Here is a 26,457-nt window from a genome sequence, read left to right on the forward strand (position 1 = left end):
AATCAATTGAGTGTAAAAATACAGATTAGGTTTTTAAAATGCGCTAAAACTAGAGTACAGGAGAGCGAGTGGGCAGAAGAGTAAACTCGCAGTCTGCCTTTCTTTCCCCAGCGGAATTTCACAGTGCTGCCACCACTATGATCAGCCATCAGATGAGAAGCAAGATAAAGGGGTGTGTGCGTGTACAATAAACTCAACAATGTCCTGCTCTTTGATCCTAATCTTGATCAGCTAAAGGGCAAGAACTGGTTTGGCAGGTTTGGCTTCAGGCAACAGGGTCAGTTCACTCAGGTCAAACAGGAGTCAGCACAAACTCAAGCTACGGTGTTTGTGTCCTAGAGACTTTTTCAGCCACAGTCATAAGCCTAGGTGAGGGCAATCCACAAAATGGATGCCATGCACAAAATGGAACCCAAGGGTTTCAGAACGAAATCGTCAAATACACAGTGAATCCATCGGTGTAACATGACGAAAACACTCATGCTTGCTGAGCGCACTGTTTACGGTTCGCTGTTACCAAAATCGTAACGGAGCCATAACCTTTATGACCCAGGTTCAGAATTCACTGAACCTCAGACCCTCCTTTTGCCCTTACATAGGCAATAACCTTAACTCACGTCAATCTGAATCCAGGTCTATATTCATCAGATCATCAAGATGTTGCTGTAGCATTATCCTAGTACTTAGTAACTCTCTCTGGATAGGTCTCCTCGAACACGAAGTAGCACAAAGGCCACATAAAGCAGGAGCACACTGTACGCAAAGACAGAACAGGAAAAGGATAGCTAATACCATCCCAATTATCATCAGAATCTTCCATCCCCAAGTGGATAACAATTCCCAAAACCATCCCATCAACGACCAATCTCCTTCGTCCACATGCACTGACTCTGAGATCTTATGTAGCTTGGAAATGGCTTGGTACACTGTCGGAGCGTTGTCTGGAATGAAAACGCAGCAGCTCGATTGAATCAATTTACATACTCCTCCTCTATCTGCAAGTATGACATCTAACGCAACTCTGTTCTGAAGAGTCTTAAGGCGATCCGACTGGAGCTCAGCAGTCAAGTTACTAAGGGCACTCGTCAATTGCCGTATGTTCCTGCTGTTAACCATAGGTCCCCAAAACGGCAGAAAACCCTTCAGAAAATCTCCCAATTCTTGTCCTGCAGTATCTTCCTTACTGAAGACACCTCTAACAACTCTCATCTTGTGGTAATCTGCCGCAGCTGTATACGTAGGAGGCAACAGGAACGAGACAAAACATGTGCCAGAGAAATCAGGGGGCAACCATGTATACGCTCTATCGCAACAGACAAAATAGGTACCCTTAGCTGCTAGAAATGATGGGGAAGTCTGGGACGCAAAAAAATACGTCTCAGTGCAAACACTCTTCCCTAACCGAGCTCTCGGATTCTTGCCATTACTTTGCAGACAGTAATGACCCTGATGGGGTACAATCCAAATCGGAGAGGATCTTTTCGCTCGCTGGTTCCCACTCAGACTAACTCCATATCCAGTAACGTTCCATCCAATATACGCTAGCGTCTCATCTCTCTGGATAGTCCCATAGGAATCTATTCCTCTAATCATATCGACTATTCCCTTAACTAGAGCACTACTCTTTGGATTATCTTTCACAGAACGTAGGGGGTAGACTTCACGAGCATAGATCATCTTTCTGTATGCCCACACAGAACCATTGTAGCTAAAAGGCAGAACGAAGTAAGGAATACCTTGATCAGTAGTGTGGGGCATAAGACCACACACCCAACAATTAGTCGTGTTCACTACCAGCTGGTGTTGGTGCAGAAGCTGAACAAAGGAGTTATTAACAAATTCCATTCTCCTAATAGATTCATGTTCGGGCAGAGGGTGAAAAGAATGCGAGGAAACAGTAGAAGAAGGTATGGGTTGTATAGTGGGTACAAACGTCACTTGAAAAGAGAATGTCACATATCCAATTAAAAACGCCAATTAACTGAGCAACATAAACAAACACAATATTAAAAAACGTTTTCTGCTCATTCATTTACAGATTTTGCTCTTAAAGTTCATTCTTTCAACGGGTCCTCCATCTCGAAAAACTCCATCCTCTAATCGTGCTGCTCGCGGCGGTAGGGTGTTCCGCACTAAGAAATGCGTCTGTCAGTCCAGGGAAACGCCCTCAGACCAACCAGAACCGTCGACCTAACGTCTTCGGCTTGCACTCCAAAGACTTGACACCGCGACCCTACAGCTGAACCTGGATGGTGGTTCGAAAAACAAAAATCAAAAAAGTTCCTCGGAGGAGAGCGTAACCTTAAAAAGTCAGAAAAGAAAGAATTTATTTTATTAGTCCAGCGACTCTTGGTCGCAAATTATAACGCTCTTTGCCAGGCAATGTCTGTTCACGGAACAAGAGCTCAGGTTCAGAAGTGGCCAAACGATTCGACGGAGGCACAGCTTCTTGCAGAAGATCGTCGCTTTCTTGTTCGGTGTTCGTTCCAATCAAACGGGCATCGCTAAAAGGCAGAAAACGAGGAACGGTTTCAGTCTCAGAGTCAGGAATACCATCCTGGACCCACCGGTCGTACGGCAGAGGCAAAGGAGCTCTCTTACAATGTACGCTGTGGATCCAGTTCTTTTTACCGCGCACTCGCACTGCTGAACGCGTGGCCAGTAGCACCAAGTAGGGTCCGTTCCAGCAGGGCTGCTCGTTCTTAGTCCGCTGGAAATTCTTCACGAAAACCCATGTGCCAGGTTCGATAGCATGTCCTGGATCTTCAGATGCTTGTGGCAGTGTATCATGAACCTGTTGTTGCAAAACACGCAATTTAGCCGTCAATTCATAAAGGAAATCAAGCAAGACAGGTTGTTTTATCTCGCTAAATTTTGTCGGCCGCGGCACTCCCCAAATAGTTGCCGGGCGAAAAAACACAACCTCATACGGACTAAGTCCCATTCGCGAATGCACAGTCATTCTTGTGGACAGAAGGGGTAACGGCAAGGCATCAGGCCATTTAAGACCAGAGCTCGCTTGAATTTTGGCCAATTTTAGCTTAAGGGTGCCGTTATAGCATTCAACTAGACCAGCTGATTGGGGATGATTTGCAGCGTGGAATTTTTGACGGATTCCTAACCCATCACACTCTCTCTTCATCACTTGACCCACAAATTCGCTCCCATTGTCACTTCAGATCATTCTATACCTAGGGAAAAAATCCTTAATAAGGGCTTTCGCTGTGGTCAAGGCAGTGTTATCTTTCAAAGGGTAGGCTTCCACCCACCTTGAAAAAGAGCAAACAACCACTAACACATATTTCAGGTTGTTGCACCTCTCCATGTGGATGAAATCTAGCTGCAAAGCCTCGAACGGATACGTTGGAGGAGCAAAATGACCAGCTGGAGTCGGAGTTCCCTTACCAGGATTGTACATCAAACACACCATACAATTCTTAACCAGATTCTCTGCACACTTAGGAATTCCTGCATTCTGCCATACTGGAGCTAACAACTTGCAAATCCCTTTCACACTGATATGAGCCATTCCATGAGCCATCGTAACCACTGGAAGTACATACGCATCGGGTAACAACCATCGCTGATGCTCTGACAACTCAATCCAACAACCATTCGAATCCAATTTACCCTTGCTTTCTCTCCATTCATTCAACTCTTTCTCTGTAGCTTCAGCTTGGATGGATTTCACACTCTCAATCGTATCTTCACACATACTTCTATCCGGAACCCATCTCGCCGGACCCGCAACATGCATTCGACTCCTCACATCTCTCGCAGTTTCTTTCGCAACTTCATCTGCAAACGCATTACCACAACCAACATCATCAGTAACTTTCTTATGCACACTGCATTTCACAATCGCAACTTGCAACGGCAAAGTAAGTGACTCAAGGAGCTCATTCACCAACTGACCATGCTGAATCTTAGTCCCATGCGAAGTCAGGAACCCACGCTCTTTCCACAATCGTCCAAAACTATGAGCCACACTAAACGCATACTGGCTATCGCTATACACAGTCACTCGTTTCCCTTTCGACAACACACACGCTCTTGTCAATGCAATCAACTCTGCTGCTTGCGCTGAATTATGTGGGATAAGTGCAGCTTCAACAATCGTATGCAAAGTCGTAACAGCATATGCCGCAGTCGTATCACCATTCGGAAGCTTGAAGCACGAACCATCAACCCATAAAGTACCATCACATTCTGCAAGAGGAGTGTCCCTAAGGTCTATCCTCCCTTTCGTTTCTTCCTCTGTCCTAAGGAAACAATCATGCTGTTCAGAAACATCTGTCTCAACTGAAATCGGCAACAACGTAGCTGGATTCAACGTGTTGCATCTCTTTATATGCACATGACTCGCTAAAAGTGTCAATTCGTAACCTGACAACCGAGCACTAGTTAAGTGCTGTGTCTTTGTTCGATTCAATAAGGTATCCACTGCATGTAGAACCATTACAATCAACGTATTATCCATTACCAAACCAGCAGACTGTCGAATAGAGACAGCCGCTGCCGCTGTTGCTCTCAAACAACTCGGCAACGCTCTAGCTACCGTATCCAAAGTCGATGAAAAATACGCACATGGACGTTTCTTATTGCCAAACTGTTGAGTCAAAACTGACAATGCACATCCCTCTCTCTTGTGGACATAGAGTGTAAAAGGCGTACTGTAGTCGGGAGTACCCAACACAGGAGCCGAACACAACGCATCACGCAATTCTGAAAAACTCTTCTGACATTCGTCAGTCCAAGCAATAGGATTCGGAGTATCCTTAACAGTAAGAGCTATCAAAGGTTTCGCAAGAAGTGAAAAATTCGGAATCCACTGTCTACAATACGACGTAATACCCAAGAAAGCACGCACTTCTCTCTGTGTGGTTGGCACACTCATTTTCGCAATAGCTTGAATTCTTTCTGGGGTCAATCTTCTTCCCTCCTTCGATAAGAGGTGACCTAAGTAGGTTACTTCTTGTCGACAATATTGCAACTTCGAAAGAGACACCTTATGATGGAAATCAGACAAATGACGCAACAACGACAAAGTAGCCTCTTTACAAATCTCTTCATTGTCAGCAGCAACTAACAAATCGTCGACATACTGAATAAGGGCAGCACCATCAGGTAAGACAATCGTATCAAGCTGTGTTTTTCAAAGCCTGACTATAGATCGATGGACTCTCACAATAGCCTTGAGGAGCGCGCTTAAACCGGAAACTTCGGCCTCCTAAAGAGAAGCCAAAAATATCCCTACTCTCCTCTGCAATCGGGATGCTGAAGAAAGCATTCTTAAAGTCAATCACCGAAAACTAAGTAGCAGAAGCTGGAATCAAAGTCAGTAAAGCAGTGATATCTGGCACAACTGGGAATTGCGGAACTACAATCTTATTCACCTCGCGGAGATCGATCATAAACCTGTACACAGGCGGCTGAGAAGAATCAGTACGTTTCAGAACAGGCAAAACCGGACTATTGCACACATTACCTCTCGTTTCTTCAATCACCTTTCTCAATCAGATCATAAATGATCGCCAAAAGTGCTCTTTCACCATCGATGAAAATCCGATATCGGGGAATACGAGGCAATCTAACATTCGCTTTCAGCGTCACAACATATGGCGGGATCTCCAAAAGACCCACATCATTAGGACCAGTAGCCCAAAGAGAATCAGGAAGAGAAGACAATTCTGCTGGAAGTCGATCTTTAGATAAATACATCGGAGAGATCTCTCTTACCCAATGTAAGCTGTACTCCTGAAGGAGAACAATGTAGCGTCGCATACAATCTCTTCAACAAATCCAATCCCAACAAGTTCTCACCACAACCAGTCGTCAGAATGAGGGGTGCTTCAAATTCATAAGGTCCAACAGAAAGAGACAAAGGACTAGAAATCGGATTACTAACTGGGGCGCCAGAAAAACCTACTGAAACATTCGTCAAGCCAGACAAAGGTGCGCCAGGGAGTTTAGAGTGCATGATAGAACTCTTCGCAGCACCAGTATCCAACAGAAAAGGCTCTTGACACACCTGATGCCATCACTTCAACATAAGGTCCACTCTGATGTACTGTACTGAAACAACTCCCTCTCTTTGTCTATGGCTGTCCTAGCAATCATTACCATCCATATTCTCACCTTCGACGTAATAATCGTCCGCATAGTACTGAGCCGTCCTACCAAACACACCATTCTGCTGATCAAAACTATTCATCGAATTCTGTGGAGGCAAGGGACGCGCATTCTGAGACACACCACGTCCTCTACCTCACAGAGCTTGCTGAACACCTCGACCTCTCACACCAGAAACACCATTCGTGCGCTGTAACAGAACCGGACAACTATTCTTGAAGTGACCCTCTTCTTTACAATACGCACACTGATTAGGGCCTACAGGAAAATGCTGTTGAGAAGACTCGAACCTTTGCGAGTTTCTCTGATACTGCTGAGGTTGCTGATAATCACGCTGATTATTACGAGGCGGATACGCTTGCTGTAAAAGAACCTTCGTCTTTAATTCTTTAGTCTTCTTGTCAGTTCTATCTTTCCCATCCTTATCTCTATTCTCATAGTACTGGGCAGTAGCCAATATCTGGGCTGACTAAGAGACAGCCCAAGAACTCTCAGAATCCTTCAACTTAGTGCACAATTCTGGAAGCAGATTATGCACAAACTTATCAACAAACAACCGTTGACCACCTTCCGTACTCATGTCCTGACCACTATGGTCGATAAACGTTTCTTCAAACCTAGTGAAGAAATCAGACACACTTTCGTCTTTCTTCTGCTTACATGCAGACAATTTGTCCCAGTTGACACGCATAGCAGGCATCAAAGTTTTCATATATTTAATAATCCTACCAGGAAGTTCTGCAACTGAAGGCTCAGGTTTAGCACCACCAACCTGTCTGCCATCTGCAGCACCAATATTATTCCATGTATCACCTAACTCTTGCGCATGATCCGTATGTCGAATCAATCCCCATAAAGGCTGTGGAACTACATTTCCAAATAACATGTCTATATCGGCTAAATTCATAGTACATGAGTCTGCAGTCTGTGATAATTCCTTATAATACCCTGCAGGATTTTTATGAGGATCAGGCAGGCTTAAGGGCCAAAACTTCAGCTCTCTTCCATGGAACATGTACCCAAACACGCTGAAAATGAGCCGGCGCAGCTACAATACCAGCTTGAGCATTGGCTTGAACTGCTTCTTTCCACACCGGAGGAACCTCTCTCATCGGATATTGTTGCACTTTCCTCCTAACAGAAGGATCAGGCTCGAACAACTGCTGAGAAGGAGACTCGCTCCTAAACGACGACAATGTTGCAACTGCTCTTTCAACATCAAAACCCACTATAGTTCCCTTCGCAATCTCAGACTGCATACGGAACAACTCAGACGGAGCCTGTCCCAAATCACCATCTTCCCATTCTTCACGAAGGAAAGTACACATTGTCCCGAAAACATATCTCTGCGTCGGGGCTGCCCATTGACGGAAGACATCCATAACAGACTCAAAATTATACCACAAAGGATAAGTAACCCATTTACGCGCTAAATTATCCAGCACTGTCCGCTCATCGGGACCAGGCAATTGGCTACGCAAATGTTTACGCTCTGAAACAGGGGTCATACCCAATGACCCAAAAAGAGGAGAAAAGAGACCAGTAACAGTATCAGTCAATCTCTGTCGAACAGAAAGAGGGGGTGACGAAAGAACAGGAGGAAAAACAGGATGAGACAAGGTATGCATAGGAGTAGTAGCAGAAGGAGTAGACCATACAGGCATAGGAATTGGAGACGAAGCAGGTAGAAAAATCGGTGGCCCTGGAGAAGGCTGCACCAAAGGAGTAGGAGCCAACTGAAGAGGAGCTGGCGGTGGTACAATAACAGGAGGCAAAGCAACCGGAGGGGGTGGCGAACTCAATAGATGTGACATCAAAGAATCTTTCTCAAGGTCCTTTGCTGCATCTTGCTGAGGAGGCGGCAAAGCTGGATAACATTTATCAATCGCCAGTTTACGTTGCCTATGCAACTGCTCACTTGCTTGTTCTTCTTTGTTATCTCTAAACTGCATAGCAGCCTGCATTATCGACATACCCTTCTCTCTTTTATTTCTCTTCGCCAATTTAATTTCTTTCTGTTTGGCTTCCTTTCGCCATAGGCGGAAAGAGTCAAACATCGCCGGCCGGGCTTTCTTCTTGAACAGTTTAACTTCTAAGTTATCTAAAATCTCCGTGTCATAACTACCATATTGGGGGCACTTTAGGACACCATCCTTCCTAGTATATCTAATCCATACATTATTATACGTGATCAGGCCCACGCCATGTTTTAAATAGAGCTCATAGGTCGGAGTTCCAATCGGAGGCACCGGACACGAGTCCTCCAATTGGGAATCCCTATTACAACCACAACAAAATATCTTTCCAAGTCTACTAAGACCAGGCATCTTCGCTCACTAGTCTAGCTTCAAACTTCAAGGGAATATCGAACACGATAGCCTCGTGAATACACGAGTCCCTCTGCTTTGGAGCTTGCAAGTCCCAAATCAAAGATCCCAAGGGGATACCCAAAACAAAACTAAGGACTGGGAGACGCTCCACTCATACTTAACTGAAATATCGATGACGTCGCCAGAAGACCCGTCTTATCGTCTCGCTCTACAAATCATCAAAGAGCTCCAAGACAGCGACAGCCAGGGCAGCAGTCCTTCGTAGCCGTCAGAAAGCGGGGAGCCTCGCAGCAAAGACTTTCGGACCACGACACGACATACAGGGGTCGATGAAGTGGTAGGCCTTCCTCCAGAATTTTCACACGAAGCTCCTCACGATCTTCAGGCTTGGACCGGTACCGCTGAAGTCGCCCCGCGTTGGAAGCGCCAACTGAAGAACCGGGATTTAAACCCAGCGGCGCCAGGGGCATGCCCAAAGTCTTCGGATTCTCCTGTCTTGGCAAACAGACACGGGATACTTCTTGGTGGCGTCAGAGATCAAATTCATTAGCTGCAGCCAGTAACAGAGATCCTAGAAGTACAACACTGTGTATGTTCTTAGGAGACTGCTCAACTTTACAAAGCAGGTCGTCCCTTTTTATGCCAAAAATTGTGCTTCAGGCAAACATTCCTTATTTACAGTTTAACCACTCGCATGTTTCCACGACAAAGGCATTTGCATGATGACAAACCCATTTTCCAGTTTGTCCAGCCCATAATTAATCATCAAACAAACCCAAGATAAACATTCTTTTCTGGACAAAACCCATAATAAAAGGCCCGCAGCCCACGTCATAAATAGACCATAAAGATGGAAACAGAAACAGATGAGAAGCAAGATAAAGGGGTGTGTGCGTGTACAATAAACGCAACAATGTCCTGCTCTTTGATCCTAATCTTGATCAGCTAAAGGGCAAGAACTGGTTTGGCAGGTTTGGCTTCAGGCAACAGGGTCAGTTCACTCAGGTCAAACAGAGTCAGCACAAACTCAAGCTAAGGTGTATGTGTCCTAGAGACTTCAGCCACAGTCATAAGCCTATGTGAGGGCAATCCACAAAATGGATGCCATGCACAAAATGGAGCCCAACAGTTTCAGAACGAAATTGTCAAATACACAGTGAATCCATCGGTGTAACATGACGAAAACACTCATGCTTGCTGAGCTCACTGTTTACGGTTCGCTGTTACCAAAAAATCGTAACGGAACCATAACCTTTATGACCCAGGTTCAGAATTCACGGAATCTCAGATGTCTTGGACAGCTGGATTGGAGAGCAGGCACAGGCCTACCGTGCCTTTTGGAGCGTGTAGCCAGCCCTCAGGGGGGCAACAGAAAAGTAGGAAGCAGAGAGTGCAATGTATTATGGAGTCTCTGAATAATTAAACGATCTAAGAAGGTTAAGTAATGTAAGGGAGGCCTTGCAGTCGGTTGTACAACATGGCTGTCCGGAAATAGATCCCCCGGGGTGGAGAGGTTATGACTGCACAACACCTGTTGTTGGAGCTGTTCTCTGGCCAGTGGAGGCAGGGATTGTCAGCAAGGGGGAGACCGGGGAATGAAGAGGGCCTACACCTAGTAGCTGCTGCAATCTATGCCACACAACAAGTCATTGACACAGTCTGGATATTCTTGACATCTAGTGCGATGTCCTTCGGCAAGATTGAAGCGTGTTGGAGATCACCCAATCGGTACCTCTCTGGTCTCAGATAGGGAATGCGAGCATCTGAATAGTACCAGCAATAGGAGTACTGGCATTGGGCGACCAGATAGTAGAAGTAGAGGTCGTGGACCCCGAGTCCACCGCTCTCGTAAGGGAGAGTGAGAGTGTCCCAGCAAACGCTCGGGTGACCACCAGCCCACAAGGGCGGAGGAGGTGGCCACGTAGCGAGTGGAAAAAAGTTTGGAGTAGTGTGAAAGGAATATTAAAAAATATAAAAAAGCGAGGGAGTATCATCATTTTAATGATGGATACACAACTAGCAATGGATAGAGGCAGCTTAATCCAGCGGTCAACATAGAAGGCAAGTTTGGCCATTGCCAGTTAGTAGTCTCGTTGTAGAATTGGTCCCTGTCCATATGGAGCTATATGCCCAACTATTTAGTACTGTCTGCTGCCCAAGTAAATGAGTAATCAGCCGGTGTTGGCTGTGCCACGTCCGTCAACAGGAACAGCTCTGATTTGGCCCAGTTGATTCAGAGCACAGACAGATCACTGAATCGGATCACCTCCTGTACCAAGGGGGACAAGTTTTCAGACGGGTGTCGAATGAAAAGCAAAATGGCATCCCCGTTTAGGGAGAGTAAGAGCGGACCATGGGTAAGTTGGAGACCACGGTGCAAATTTCGGTCCTGCATGTAGCAGACCAGGGGATCCATAATGATGATTGAAAGGAGGGGGGAGAGGGGGCATCCCTGCCTGGTCCCAGTTGTGATGGGAGCATCTCAGCGAGCCATTGACAAGGAGGCAATCCACAGGGTTGTCTTACTTAAGCATAATAAGGGAAACGAAAGTGGAGGAATACCCAGACAAGGATGTCACTCCAGGGAGTCAAAGGCATTCTCTGCATCACTGTGTGTGCGTGTTAGGAAAGGTTTGACAAGTTACCCATATTCTCCAGTATTGGATCTTTCATAGATTCACATGCTTGAATCATCCCGTCGAAGTGGGAGTCCCACGGTATACATAAAAAAGCAGTAGATAATAAACAATAGACTGCAATAGCCTATTCATTCTCTTTTGTAAAAAAAGAACCAAACTTAAGCAGCAGCCAATCAGGCTAGGGCACCCTCTCGAACAATCCAATAAGGCTAGGGCACCCTCTCGAACAATCCCAAGAGAGGCTAGGTTCCTCAGTACGTCGTGTAAAAGGGAGTCTCCCGGAGCGCTGCTCAGTTTTCTCCTCAAAATTTTAGATTTCTACTCAAAATGTCGGATTCTTCAAAGAAAGGTCTCTTTACGTTGTGTGGTTCATGCAGTAAGAAGAGACTACATGCTGAGGATACACATAAAAACTGTATTTACTGCCTTTACCCTCAACATAAGGTGAAAGACTGCAAAATGTGTAGGGCATTTTCAACCAAAACCATTAAAGAAAGAGAGGGTAGGTTATTGATTTGGCTTCAGAAACTAAAACACAAATCTGACGTAGTCTCTGAAGATGAGGAGAGCTGTGCCTCAGGCTTCTCAGGAAACATCCAAAAGGAAAGAGAGACCTCTTGAAAACACTTCTAAAAAGTCTTGTCAGGAAGATGCAGGCACCTCACTAAAAGGAGAGCATTAATTTCCTACTGCGGAGAAAAGCCATAAAAAGGAAAAACAATCTTCAGAGCATTCAATGGAAATAACCATCTCAAGAAAGCTAATATCGCAGACTGCGTTCACATCTGACTTACCATTGCCACAGAAATAAACTTCTGGGCATGTTTCACCGGCCTAGTCGTCGGAAAAATCGTCATCTTAAATGACTGATACGATGACGGTCCCACCGCCGACGCTTCCAGTGACGATGATGGCTTCAACACCGCCGACTACCTCATCGCCGACTGCTACTTCGATGATGACGACAATCTCCTTGTCGCCGTCCCTGTTGACGATGGTGGTTCTGTTGAAGGCCCCGACCGCGTCGACAACGACATAGTCTACGATACTAACAACGGCTCCTTCATTTGCTCCTGTCATGTCCTCGTCGACAACGCAGACTCCATTAGTCGTCGAGGCTGACGCTGCATCCCACGCCGGGTCGTAAGCATCCGTCGAAGTTGCAACTCATGCCTATGTATCCGTCAATGACGTTCTTGTCAACAACACCGTTGATTAGGCATTTTTTGTAGAATCCTGCAATAGTTTCACCTCTGCCATCTTCAACCTTTTTAGAGGAATCTGACGATGATGGGCTGCTGAGCCCTACTCACAGTCCCTCGCAGCTCCATGTAAAATATCAAGATGATGATGAATACGAAGGTTATCATCCACAAGAATATCACCCTCCTCATGCAAAAATTCAATTTAAGGAGCCTGTTAATGAGCCTATGATCCACCTTCCTGTGGCCCTGGTTCAGGACCGTCAAGACTTGTTGCATGATTACCGCACAAGTTTTACTACAACAGCTGTTTCTCCACCACCTTCTGTCTCTGCTCAACGTACCTCTAAGCCACAACATCAGGATACTTGTGATGAGGGAGAAATTGATGACAGTCAACCTCAAAAAGATTGGCAAACAGGTGATGAATGGGAGGACTATGTTATGTCAACAACTGCTTCTCATTCTCCTCAAACTGTAGAGTCTCCACCAGAAGATATTGGCGACTTCTACGCACTAATAGAAATACAAGCTGCACATTTCCAATTGTCTTTGACAGTCAAGCAATCTGACTGCTTTCTCTACGATTTCAAAGATCTATCTAGAAAGACTGTCAGATCCATACCCAATATAGATCACATCTGGGAGGAAGGTGTAAAAGTAATGAGGACACCCGCCACTGTTATCCCGGTCTTGCCCAAGATCGACAAGAAATATAAAGCTCCAGATGATGTTCCAGCTTGTCTGGTAGGACATCCTAAGCCGGATTCCGTGATCTTACATGCTGCCCAACGGAGATCAAGAAACCCTTTAGTGCCTATTACTGCACCCCCTGCAAAGGAGGGAAGGCACAGTGATAACATTGGTAAAAGATTTACAGCCACCTCAGGTGCCACAGTTAGCGTTGCTAACTCTTTAGTAATTATAGCTAGATACGATCACCAGATGTGGTCTGACATCGCTCACTTCTTGGATCTCCTTACGGAAAATAAAAGCCTGGAAGCAAGAAAGATCCTTCTGGAAGGAGAAAGGTCTGCATCAGAACTTTTTGATGCTTCTATGGATGTCGTTTCATTGGCCTTTCGTCAGCTCACTCGAGCGGCTGTCCTCTGGCGTCGGGGTTGGCTGAAGGCAGCGACGTACCGCCTTGAGGTTCTAAGCCAAATTTTGGACATGCCATTTGATGGTGAGACACTTTTCGGCAAACATATTGATGATGCTTTACAAGCCATTAAAACGGACACAGACACGGACACAGAAGGCTTTGGGCAAGCTGCAGTATAGAAAAAACCCTTTCGTGGAGCACATGGCAGAGGTGCCTATTTTCAAGGTGGTTACCAGAGATAACAGCCTCAGACTTACACCACTTTTCGACCTTATTAACAACATCAACAGCAATACCATGCGCCACCGCAAGCTGCTTACTCCAGACAACGTAAGCGGACACAACAAGTTCCATCCAGAGATTCTGTCAGAAAGCAGTGACTAGGCCTCGCCGCCTGCCGCTCTTCCCTTAATTACTTCTTTAAAGAAAATATCCCTCTTGTTGCCTAAACCAGTGGCAGAAAATAACAGCCAATGGTTCCTGGATATAATAAACAAAATGAATTAGATAACAACAAAAATCTGAGTTTTAAATAGCGCAAACTTGACCCAAAGGTTTCGGAGAGTTTTACATGAGCACCAGTTGCGTTACACAAGGACACATTCATTTTTTTTGTTTGGCACAGCGAAATTAAGTGGTATGCCCAAAATCACAGTATGTTGAGCATTGTCGCCGAGACTTGAACTTGATTCCACTGATTTGAGGTAACTGCCCTAGCTGGTAGGCCACATCTTCACCCCAAATAGGGTTTGATTTAATAAACAATATGACACTAAAATTACATAAATCCAATAGGCGGAACTGGGGATATGAATTTTTAACATTTTAAGTAAGCACTTAAAGACTCTTAGGGTGGCAAGCAAAGGCCTCCAGGAGGGTACAGCCCAAGTTCAGTGGCCAATGGTGCACTGGGCAGTTGCAGAAATAGGCCTCTTGTATCTTGTTGTGTTGCTGTAGCTGTATCAGGAGATCAGCCTTGTGACTCTGGGCATCCGCTTCTTTGCCCTGGGTCCAAGAGGGACAGCAGGGCTAGTCTTCTTGGCTCTTCTCAGGTCTGTGGCTGCAGGTTTAGTCCACAGGTCCAGGAATGTTCTGAAATGTGTGCCTGGAGGTGGAACATTTATGCCTGGCTTGAGCTAGCGGGTGGAAATGTCCGCAGGCCAACACCCTAACCAATGGGGTAAAAGTATGCAGGACTAACCTTACCCACTTTAGGCATTTTCAGGAACTTCGAAGACTTCAGCCACACTAATCTTGGACTTGGCCTTAAAGGGCCGGGGATGAGTGTGTGGAATGTACTATGGTAGTTATAGTGTCCTCCCACACCTAATACTAAAATACTGTTTTAGTCATGGCCTGTACCTCAATTGTTCATCAGCCAGATAGGGGATACACAAAAAATAATTGAGCATACTGTTCTCTCCTTTGAATTGTGCCCCATGTGTTCTATGTAAGCCCAACAAACCTGTCAAACAGGCTGCAACATTATAATGTCAAAAAGAAGTCCACTGCGATTGAGGCTTCCCTGGCTGGGTGGGGTTGGGGGAGGCAATGAAAGACCCCAGGATACCAGTCCAGCAGGATGTGACATTCAACCAAGATTTAACTCTTTAATGTTAAAAAGGATCCTCCTCGCTTCACCCTGCTCAGTCTTTCAAGTTCAGATAGGTTATCCCTGCCCATTTAGGTTAACCTATTGTTTGTTCCCCGGACCAGGTTCGCACCTCATTCATTCCTTTTCCGTTCTAATTATTGTCTGGCACAGGTAGAAGCGCAAAATACAGATTTAGCTTCCAGGGACCTGTCTGGGGTAACTTTCTAAAATCCTCTTTCTACAGTATTAGCTAAAAATCTGACTCGACCAATAATTTTGGCTTGTATTTAATTTTATAACCAGTCAAAAATGGAAATTGTAGCTGTTTCCTAGGCAGAGATAATGTTTATTAAACTTAACAGTAAAAATAGCTTTTCTGTTACTCCAGTATTGGAGCTTTCATAGATTTACATGCCTGAATCATTTCCCTGTCGTCGAGACGGGAGTCTCCGGTATATAAAAAAGCAATGGTTAGCAGTATAGCTAACTGAAAAACGCCTAGGCCCATTTCCCTTTTGCAACCCATAACCTTTGTTATGTAAAAAAGGACCAAACTTTTCCCTTAGCCAATCAGACCCACTCACCCTCCTGAGAGAACCTTTTGCCCCTCAAATTTTCTACCGGCACGTTGTGCTAGGGAGTCTCCTTTGAGCTCTGCTCAAACGCTGGATTTCCAACTTTGTAGAAGCTTAATTTTCATTCTATTTCTTGTGTATTTGAGACTTTGGTAATCTTTTTCTCATCCACATCCTTGAGAATGTCTGGAAAAGAGAAAAAGGGTCTCTTTAGAGCCTGTGCCACCTGCTCTAACAAGAGACTCTACACCGATGACCCACATGAAGACTGCATTTACTGTCTTTATCCGGACCACCAAGCAAAGGATAGTAAGGTATGTCACACTTTCTCTAGCAAGACCCTTAGAGATCGCGAGGGACCCCTTTTAATGGCTTCACAAGATCAAGGCCAGAAAGGAGGTGGTTTCTAGTGATAGTGACCAGGAATTCTCCTCTTCGTCCAGCAGATCTAAAAAAAGATCACAATCTCCTCAGGCTCATTCCTCAGGGGACCGTCCTGAGAAGGCCCTAAAAAAGAACACTCAAGGGTCTTCAGGGCGTAGTCCTTCCAAATCTCCTCAGCCAACCCAAAGGAGACCAAAGGACACACTTTGAGAAAAAAAGAATCTAAAGCCTTCAAAGACACCACCCTTGGCTCCATTATCATTCAAGAAGCCATCCTCTAGTATTTCTGAGAAGAAAGTGAAGAAAATCGACATCGTCAACGGGATCGTCGACGAAGAAGTCATAGCTACGGCGATGACGGAGGTACAGAACCTACCATTGATTGTATTGGTGTCGCGTCGACGGGAGCATCGACGACAGCAGGGTCGACGCAGGTAACATAGACGACATCGTCGACGGTTGTGATGACGACGGCAATGTCGACAACTGGATCGTCGTCGACGGTGATGACAACGGGGGACTATTACTATGTCGTCTGCGAGGAATGGTTCTACTGCACTGTTGACGACGACAACAGCTTCGTCGACTGTAGTATCGACGACTATCTCGTCGATGAGACAAACTCCAGAAAAGCAGAAGAAAAAGATCACGCCAGCAGTGACTTTCTCAGAGTAAGATTACTCCTCTGGTCCCGTTGCACCTTTTGGAGGAGGAAGAGTATGATGATGAGGAGGAGGAAGATGGACTCTTCGGGTATGCCAGAAGCCCATCTGAACTCCACGTAAAATGTCAAGAAGATGACGATGAAGAGGGGTATGAAGAATACTACAGCCTCTCACACCATTGCTACCAACAAGAGCCTTATGAAGAGATGGTCGAAATGCGATCTTCAATGATGATGGACTTGCAATTCATGTTGGTGGATTATAAGAGGTTTCCTCCATCAGTGCTCCCTCAGGACGTTTCACCTTCACGGCCTCAGTCTATTCCGGCCACTCCAGTCCGCAGTAGGGAAAGCCTACTAGACAATGCTCCGCAGACTCCTCTGGTCCAGCAGCAACAGGATCCTGTGACCACAGTTGATGAAGACCATGAAGAAGGGGAGCTAACGGAGCCCCTCAGAGAATGGAATGACTATCTACTTCCCTCTCCACCATCAGCCACCCAAGTACCAGCGGATTCACCACCAGTGGATATTGGTGGATTCCACAACTTAATGGAGAGCTGCAAAGAGATTTCAGCTGCCGATAAAAACAACACAAGCAGAATGTTTTCTTCATGACTTTAAAGAGCCCTATCAAAAATCTATCCGGTCCATACCAATCATTGACCACTTATGGAAGGAAGGGTTACAAGTGATGACGAATCCAGCGACAGTTACACCGGTACTAGCTAGGCTGGACAAAAAAATATAAGGCCCCTGCGGACGCTCCGGCGTGTTTACTGGGCCATCCTAAACCGGACTCTATCATTTCGCAGGCAGCGCAAAAAAAGTCAAAAAACCCATCAGCACCTATTTCTGCACCTCTGGACAGGGCGAAACGGCGTTTAGACAACGCAGGTAAACGATTCTCCTCGATGTCCGCTCTCCTCGTCAGAGCAGCTAATGCCCTTGCCTTCCTGGGCAGATATGACAGACAGATGTGTTGCGATATAGCACCATATGTCGACCTCCTTACGGAAGACAGCAAGCAGAAGGCAAAGAAAGTTCAGCAGAAAGGGGAGAGAACTTCAGCTGAAGTTATTGATTGTGCTATGGACATAGCTACGACAGCCTTTCGTTCCCTAGGAGGAGCAGCAGTTTTAAGGCGCCAGGGTTGGCTGAGGGCCACTGCCTTTAGACCGGAGGTCCAAAATAAGATTCTGGACCTACCTTTTGATGGGGAAGATCTGTTTGGACGTCTAGTGGGTGAGACCCTTCAAAGTATTAAGAAGGACACTGATACGGCAAAAGCCTTGGGTACGTTACAATACCGGAAGGCGCCCGTGGAAGAGGACAACCCTTGTGTAGCAGTAAAAATTTCAGGTGCTAAAGGAGTTTTACGGCGCTCTAGAAGGAATACACTAAATATCAAGATGTTGTTACTATTAAAGGTCCGGGTGCTTGCAATGCAATTGGGGAAAACAGCACCCCACTTCCCACCGCGTAATCAAATGATTAGACACGCTTGACAAAATATGGTATTGCAGCACTCCACTTATCACAACATGTAAAGTCTTTTGTTAATTAGTTAGCACTTCAAAAATATCAAATAGTCCAAAGGCTCTTAGGAGTTTCTTCTTTTATTTGTTTATATATCCAGCTCCAATCCCATGCCAACGCGTTTCGCCGAGGTTATAGACAAAACTCCGGCTTCATCAGGCCTGGAAGTAATACAGAATGCGTTTTTTACAATCCGCACTTCATTTAAACAATACAATTCTTAATTGCAGAGCCCTTTAAGACCCAAAACAACAACCTTGTGCTTTAAACACCTATCCAAGGTGACATGACCTTACACAAAATGTATATTTGTTCATTTAGTGCACCGTGTGATACATTTAGCAGTTTTTAAAAAAAAAGCAAGATTATTGAAAATGACTTCATTTGTAGCAAATAGTGCTTGCAATATTGCATTATTACAATGGTGCCACAATCAATACATGTGTAACATTCCAGTGAAAGGAAAATTATTTATTTCTACTGAGACCACTCGTGACATTTCACTTCATTCCCATCTGTATCACTCAATTGCTAGAAAAAGTATGTACCCCAACTTTGCTTTGTAATTCAACCTAATTAAAAATAAAAGAAACCAATCCTTAGTCTATTTCCTTTTTGTACGAGGGCAGCACTTCGAATCAATGCGCATTTATTCCAGAATTTTTTTTATAAATTCACGTCCTACCTCCTGTCTTGCAAATTAACTCCTCTCCAGTATCCTTTCTCTATATTCTAGATTCCATCCATTACAAATCAGTTTTAATCCGTTGTCCTAAAAATAAATAGAGGCACAACTATATCTTACTGATTACAAATCCTAGTCACAGCGTTTCTTACTACCGCCATTCAATGGTCGGTCTTACCTGTATATGACAGGCTGGGCGCATACTGCGGCATTATGATTAATTCTCTGTGGCCCACTCTATTGCCGATTCTGCCAACCAACTGCGCGTCTCGCCGCCGCCCGTTTTAACTCCAAATTCACCTGCAAATATTATACATTACTTAAACTCCTTCACCAGAGTTCAAATATTCTATTGTACCCCCTCCGCTTTCAGCAAGCTTACCTCTCTCGATACTCCCGTGTGCCTCCCGAGTGCAGGACACACACTGCTGCTTCCTGCTTCCGTTATGCAGCCTCCATAGACACAGACATCGGACTACCTGCTAAAATAACGCGGCCGCCATCTTAAAGAGATTATGTTTGCTTTCTGTGTTCCATTTACTACGCCTCAGAGTAATGGTTATATCATTACTTGAAAGTCATTAATTATGCCCAAAATCTCTAAATGCACATGTAAATATTAACCCTACATCACAATTGTGTGTGAATCTATCGATTTCCCCGTATTACACAATAATCACTTATTATACATTCATTTCTGCCAATCATAATTGTACATAGCTGTTCCTTTGCCTATTTCTCATTGAAGCTGAACAGTATCTATGCCAAATTCAATCGCCCAGGAAGAATTGAAGCTCCTGGTCAAAGTTTATGCCATCCTCTACCGCCCTTAAGCGCATGATCCATCGTGCCTCCTCAATCTCAGTTCCCTGTTCCCACCTCGTGGGTCAACAGGTATGTGGTCAATACCATAGAATTTAAAACTTCTACCATGGTCCTGTTTGTTACAGTTATGTATGTGTTCCGCTATCGGATAACTCACACCATTGTTTTTGACAGCTCTTAGATGTTCACCTATCCTTTCTTTAAGCATACGGATTGTGCTGCCCACATACACTCTCAAGCATTTACATTTTATTATATATATAACATACTTTGTACTGCATGTAATGTTCATACTGATATCATAATTTTTCCCATATTTAATTTGAAAGCTCTTGGTTTTATCTTTAGCACATCTACACATTCCACAATGGCCACATTTATAAAATCCTTTTGAATGTTGATCTAGCCAGGTAACATGTCGCTCTGATATCGGATAACTGGGGCTTAATAGAGATCCCAAGGTCTGACCACTTCTATAGGTTACTTGTGGTCTTCCCCCTATATGTTTCTTCAATGTTTTATCCAATCTCAGGATATCCCAATGCTTGTTCATGCTTTGTAATAATACATGACTCACTGGAGTATAGGTTGTGATTAGTCTAATGGGCTGTTCCTCCTTCGTATGTTTATCCGAGGGTTTGAGCATCTCACTACGTTCCACTTTCAAAGACCTCTGTTTAGCCATCCTTACATTAAGTTTGTTGTATCCCCTTCTTATGAACCTTCTTTCCATATCACATATACAATCATTAAAATTGTCAATTTCAGTACAGTTTCGTCTGGCTCTCAACATTTCACCAAAAGGCATTGCTCTCACCTGGTGATGTGGGTGAGCACTCTCCGCATGCAAAATTGTATTGCATGAAGTTGATTTGCGGTACATTTTACTTTCAATACGATCATTCTTCACATACAATTCAACATCTAAAAATTTTATATTAGTTTTACTGTGGCTGGTGGTGAACCTTATATTCATATCATTGCTATTGAGATACTCATAAAACCCTTCTAAGGATTGTACGGATCCTGTCCAAATCATTATGCAGTCTTCAATTAATCTACCCCAAAATAGGATAGATCCATTCCACTCATTTGCTCCTGGGCCCCAAATGAACTTCTCCTCTAACCACCCCATAAAGATGTTTGCATATGCTGGGGAAAATTTGGAGCCCATAGCCACACCTTGTTTTTGTTTGAACCATTCCCCTTTGAACAGAAAAAAGTTATTATCTAAGATCAGTTCAGTCATATCCAGGGTCATTTGTGTGTGTTGCCAATGGCTGGCAGGTCTTTTTGAAAGAAAGTGGTCTAAGGCTTTCAGCCCCAATTCATTCCTGATGCTCGTGTACAACGAGATCACGTCTAGAGTTACTAGTATCATTCCTGTTTCCCATTTGATGTCTCCCAAGATATTCAGAATATGACGTGTATCTTTTATATAAGATGGCAAATTAACCATGATTGGTTGGAGGAAGACATCCACAGACTGTGACAGGTGTTCCGTTGGTCCCACTATACCCCACACAATCGGCCTACCTGGTGGAAATGGTAGGCCCTTGTGAATCTTTGGCAGTGTATAGAGACATGGGTATCTGGGGCGATTTACCTTAAGAAAGAAAAATTCATCCTCATTTAGTAAACCCTTGTCAAACCATTGCTTAAGATAAGTATTGATTTTGTCAGTCAGGGAGAACATTGGATTATGACTCACTTTCTCATAACAAATTCTGTTGTCAAGCTGGGAGTAAATCTCTTTCTCATAATCGTCTCTATTCATTACGACTATGTTTCCCCCTTATCCGCTTTTCTGATAATGACCTCTGCATTATTCACTAATAGATTGAGAGAGATCCTTTCATCCCGTGTTAAATTATCTCTCAAAAAACCCTGGACTGGACCTCGTATAGAGGTGTCTACCAGCGAGGAAGATACACATCCTATTCATCCTCTTCGCAGCCCTACAGGCAGCAATATGGCCAGAAGCATTCTGTCGGCTACTCTAAGTCCACTCCCACAGGACGAGTGTGTCGTTCTGGGAAAGATAACAATAAAAGACAATGACAACCTACAAGTTCCGGGTTCTTCTCCTCCTACCCTGTCAAATGTTCCCCTGGGTGGAAGAGTAGCTTATTATTTAAACAGTGGCAAAAAATAACATCGGGCAAATGGGTCCTCCACATAATAAAATTCAGACATACTCTGGAATTCCTCCACTTCCCTCCTCCCACGCCACCTACACATCAAGAAGTAAAACACCTATTTCAGATACGTCGGGAGATTCGGGCAATGCTCCGAAAGGGAGCAATAGAACCGGTGCCGAACTCCCAAAGAGGACAAGGATTTTATTCCTGTTTCTTCTTGATCAGAAAGGATGCTCTCAGGTGGCGTCCAATCTTGGACCTACGGTCCCTAAATGCCTATCTCGAAACTGTCATTCAGAACGGTGACCCTCCAAGATATTCTGCTGCTCTTAAACCCAGGAGATCAGATGACCTCCCTAGATTTACCGGATGCATATTTTCATATCCCCAACCATCCATCCCATAGAAAGTTCCTTCGTTTTACAGTGTCCAAAGACCATTACCAATTTCAAAGTGCTGCCATTCGGCCTCAAATCTACACCGAGAATATTTACAAAATGTCTGCCTCCAGTGGCAGCCTATCTCAGAAGACAAAAAGACCAAATATTCCCATACCTGGATGACTGGTTGGTAAAGGCACCATCGCAGGAGGCAGCTCACGCTTCGACTTCGGCTTGCATGGAGTTGTTTGCGGATCTGAGCCGGACCTTAAATGTGGAAAAACCATCTCTGCAGCCATCCAGAACGATCAGGTTTCTAGGTGCAATCCTAGATACATCAGAAAACAAGGCATTCCCATCCATAGAGAGGCAATTGAGACTAGTATCTCTAGCCAAAGAATTCAGCAGAAGGTCTCTTTCAATCCAAAAATACAAATAGCTTCTGGGGACGATGTCTTCATGCATACCACTCATTCCCCTATGTCATTTGAGAATGCGGCCGTTACAAGAAGAGTTAAACATTCAGTGGTGCCAAGCAAAGGGATCCTTCGAGGACAAAATCAAAGTCATGCAACCAATTTTGAAGGCGGTAAAGTGGCGGGCTCACGGGAACAATATCTCGGTGGGTCTGTCCTTTCTGACCGAACCAGCTCCGTTAGTAGTTACCACGGATGCCTCTCTCAAAGGATGGGGAGCAGTCCTACAGGAGTTTCAAGCCGGCAGCTGATGGAACAAACAGGAACAACACCTTCACATAAACCTATTGGAATTAAGGACAATAGGATTGGCATTGTTGGCCTTCCTGCCAAGAATAGATGGACATCAGTGTTAGTGCGGACAGACAATACAACAGCAATGCACTACATAAACAAACAGGGGGGCACAAGATCTCTCTCTCTCTGTCAAAAGAAGCTCAGAAAATATGGAAATGGGAGATAGCTCATGAAGTGACTCTGAAGGCCATACATCTTCCAGGAGATCAAATTACAACGGTGGACACCCTCAGCAGGCAAAAGACGACCTGTCACGAGTGCGGGCTGGATCAGGACACGCTGAAGACCATCCTTGGCAAGTGGGGAATACCAATAGTGGATCTGTTTGCCACAGACCAGAACAAGAAATGCCAATTCTTTGCAAGCTGGCGTCACCAAAGTGAATCATGGGGAGATGTGTTTTCGATGGCATGGTCAGGCGTCTTTGCCTACGCCTTTCCGCCGATTCCCCTCCTGCCACGAGTACTCACGAAAACACACAAGATGATGGACGGAATGTTGCACAATGGCAAAACATTCACCCCCAGTCATAGATCCGGGTTTAATCCATCGTTATTTTGCTCACCAAGCCACCCCAGTTCAGACAAGGCCATATGCAAATCAGTCTTGACCCGTGCCTCAGGGGAACAGTCCAGACCGAACTGCCAAGCCATGTCTTCCCAGACAGAAAAGTGGCCCAGGCACCAAAATAAAAGTGGCCACCCATTAGTGAATTATAAAGTCTAAAATGTGCCCCATGTATACAAATTGGGGCAGTTTGAATTTGTAGAAACATGCAGAATGAGTGTTTTGCAAGGTGTGGAAGACTGCATGGATTTGAGCTTGCGGCCGGAAATGTTTGTTTTATTATTCGGAAATCGGTTGTAAATCCTGGCCCAGCAGTCCATAAAACAGGCTCACAAACAACCAAAAAAACCAGTCCACACACTGCCCTGTCACACCAGCCCCTCGGGCACTGCCTGATTTCAACCCTGTCCTTCAGAGCAATATGAGGCATCAACGTCGTTATCTGCTACATTGATCCTATAACCTGGATGGTGTGTGGGAGGGGAGCCATGAAACTCACCACAAATACAGGGTATCTTAGAATGTAACCTCCTTGCTCGCTTGTAATCAATTATGACAAATGAGTAATGATGGCATTTTCCTCATGCAGGCATGTTGTGAATTTAGAACACTTTAGATGAGATAATAGATTTAGACAAACAATTGCCTACATATATTTCAGAAAAATATTTTGGGCACTCCAGTTCAACCTTATGTGGAATATTCCGATGGATACTTTTACTTGCAGATTCCTCACTTCATGAATATCACTAAGACGCCAGACTGCATTGGATAACCTTGAACTAGTTCTCCTTCACCAGCAGATGGCCCCAGAGCTCAAGCTTAACTCTAGTGCCTGTCTGTATGTGCGGTCATGGAGCCATAGATAGCATACACAATAGGATAATGAACGGAGCGCTCAAGCCCAGTCTCTATTCGATCTGTATCTGTGTTAAATCCATCATTCTTCTGCTCACTTCACCACCCCAGTGCAGGCCCAGCCATATGTAAATCAGTCTTGACCCTGTTCCTCATGCATGGGAACAGTCCAGCCCGAACTGCCAAGCCAGGTCCTCTCTGGACTGGAAAAAAGCATCCAGGGCCCAGTTTTGAGAGAACACCGCCCCATCAGCCAGGCTAGCTTGAATCCAGTGGTAAAGTGAGCAGAGGACCCACGTCTGGGAAGACCCATTCAACTTGGGGCGAACTAAACAAACATACTAAAATGATGGACGGAGCACTGAAACTTTTCAGACACTTACCCCCGTTCACTATTAGATCTGGGTTAAATCCATCATCATTCTACTGCTCACTTCGCCACCCCAGTTCAGGCCCAGCCATATGTAAATGAGTCTTGACCCTGTTCCTCCTGGGAACAGTCCTGCCCGAACTGCCAAGCCATGTCCTCCCTGGACCGGAAACAAGCATCCTGGGACCGGTTTTGGGGTAATACCCACATCAGCCAGGCTACCTTGAATCCAGTAGCAAAGTGGGCATGGATATTTTTCTTGTTTTTTTTAAAGCCCATTTTAAATGTAATAGCAGCAGCATTCATGTCTAATGTTTAAAGAAAAGAAGAAAAGAACCATCAGAAGGGTTCTTGAATTTATGTATAATTCTAATAGTCGATTTGCCATGAAATTTTGATTACAAACTATTTTATGACGTCAGCAGGATATGAAAGGTTTTTATGATGTGTAACATTACTTTGATTTTGAAAAACAAAACTTAAAGATTTTATTAAATGCTCCTTTTCTTTATTATCTGTGGCAGTTTACGGCTAGGTGTACAAGAGGACCTGGAAGAGATGAAACGTGAGGAAGAAGAACTGAAAAGGAAATTCAAACAACAAACAAAGAAACTGAAAAAGCGATAGCACATCCCACCCCCCTTATGTTTTCGTTGGACTTTCAGATTTATTTATTGTTCTCAATTGTTTCTCATATTATTTTCCTTACAGCTTTACTTAGTATTTTTGAAATGGAGGATTGAAGCCTCTCACATCAGCTAAAACGTCAGAAAAGCACACCTTCTGTTTAACCACAAATATTTATTTGTAATGTAGTGGAGAAGTAATTTAAAAACAATCATGTGTAAATAAATGTGGCCCTTTATTGGAATTGTAAGTACTTACGTATTGTCTAATAGTTCCTACAATTCTGTTTAAATCCCCTTTGTTGAGCGTCATTGTATGATTTTAGTTTGATCCTGTATAAGAAATGTTTCATGTGTACGTTGATCTTGAGTAGTTTTATACTCAGTGTATGTCTTTTTTCAAGCAGTTCTCCACTTTGTGATAAATTATCTTGCGTAGTATGAACATGTGTACTGCAGCTGGTAAATGGGTAACCTGAACTGCAGCTGGTAAACGGGTATAACACGTGAATTACAGACAACGGTTGCAACATAGTTAGAAACCTTATATGTAAGCAGTAACGCCTCGGGTGTTGGTTCCTTCCTTATTATCTATCTCCTTTAAGACGAAAGCAGACAATTGGTGGTGGTGGTGGTGTTGTACATTTTTCTATTCTAAGCACTTAGATTGAAAGCTGTCTTATACCCAATTAATAGAATAAGCCTTTTTGAGTGGGCATAGAGTTTACTCCTAGAAATTGTTTGAAAATCTCTAGGATATTGTTCCTTTTGCACCTCACTATGTTGTCATGGATTCCCAAGTGTTCTGTGAGCGGATGTTTAAATTGAGCTCTGAAGCTTACATAGGTAATACCTATGCAGTTTGTTTATATTTCAGTATAGACGCATACTAACACAAAGCAGAGCTAGTGGAAAGTTATTGCCATTTTGTTTTCCTATGGTGTATCTCACTGTTCTGCAAAACATATTAAGCTAGATGTGAGTAGTGCACTGTAATTCTAAACTGACATCTAATGTCAGAGCCTGCATTTGTTACCCTAAGACCCCCCATCCCACACCCGTACATCT

At 44.3% G+C, this 26,457-nt stretch overlaps 1 protein-coding gene across 1 annotated transcript in view; it reads left to right on the plus strand.

Annotated features, from left to right (window-relative positions):
* The window catches only part of SPTY2D1 (SPT2 chromatin protein domain containing 1), a 204,965-nt gene extending 179,324 nt beyond the window's left edge, over positions 1–25,641 (plus strand). Inside the window, exon 6 of the mRNA XM_086956071.1 lies at positions 25,288–25,641. Within this exon, the coding sequence (XP_086812197.1) occupies positions 25,288–25,390 (103 nt within the window). The 3' untranslated portion in view covers positions 25,391–25,641. The remainder of the gene's footprint in view (positions 1–25,287) is intronic.
* Positions 25,642–26,457: the final 816 nt, after the last annotated feature.

The sequence above is a fragment of the Lissotriton vulgaris genome, chromosome 2_1 (genome assembly GCF_964263255.1).
Source record: "Lissotriton vulgaris chromosome 2_1, aLisVul1.2, whole genome shotgun sequence".
In the NCBI taxonomy this organism is placed as follows: Eukaryota; Metazoa; Chordata; class Amphibia; order Caudata; family Salamandridae; genus Lissotriton; species Lissotriton vulgaris.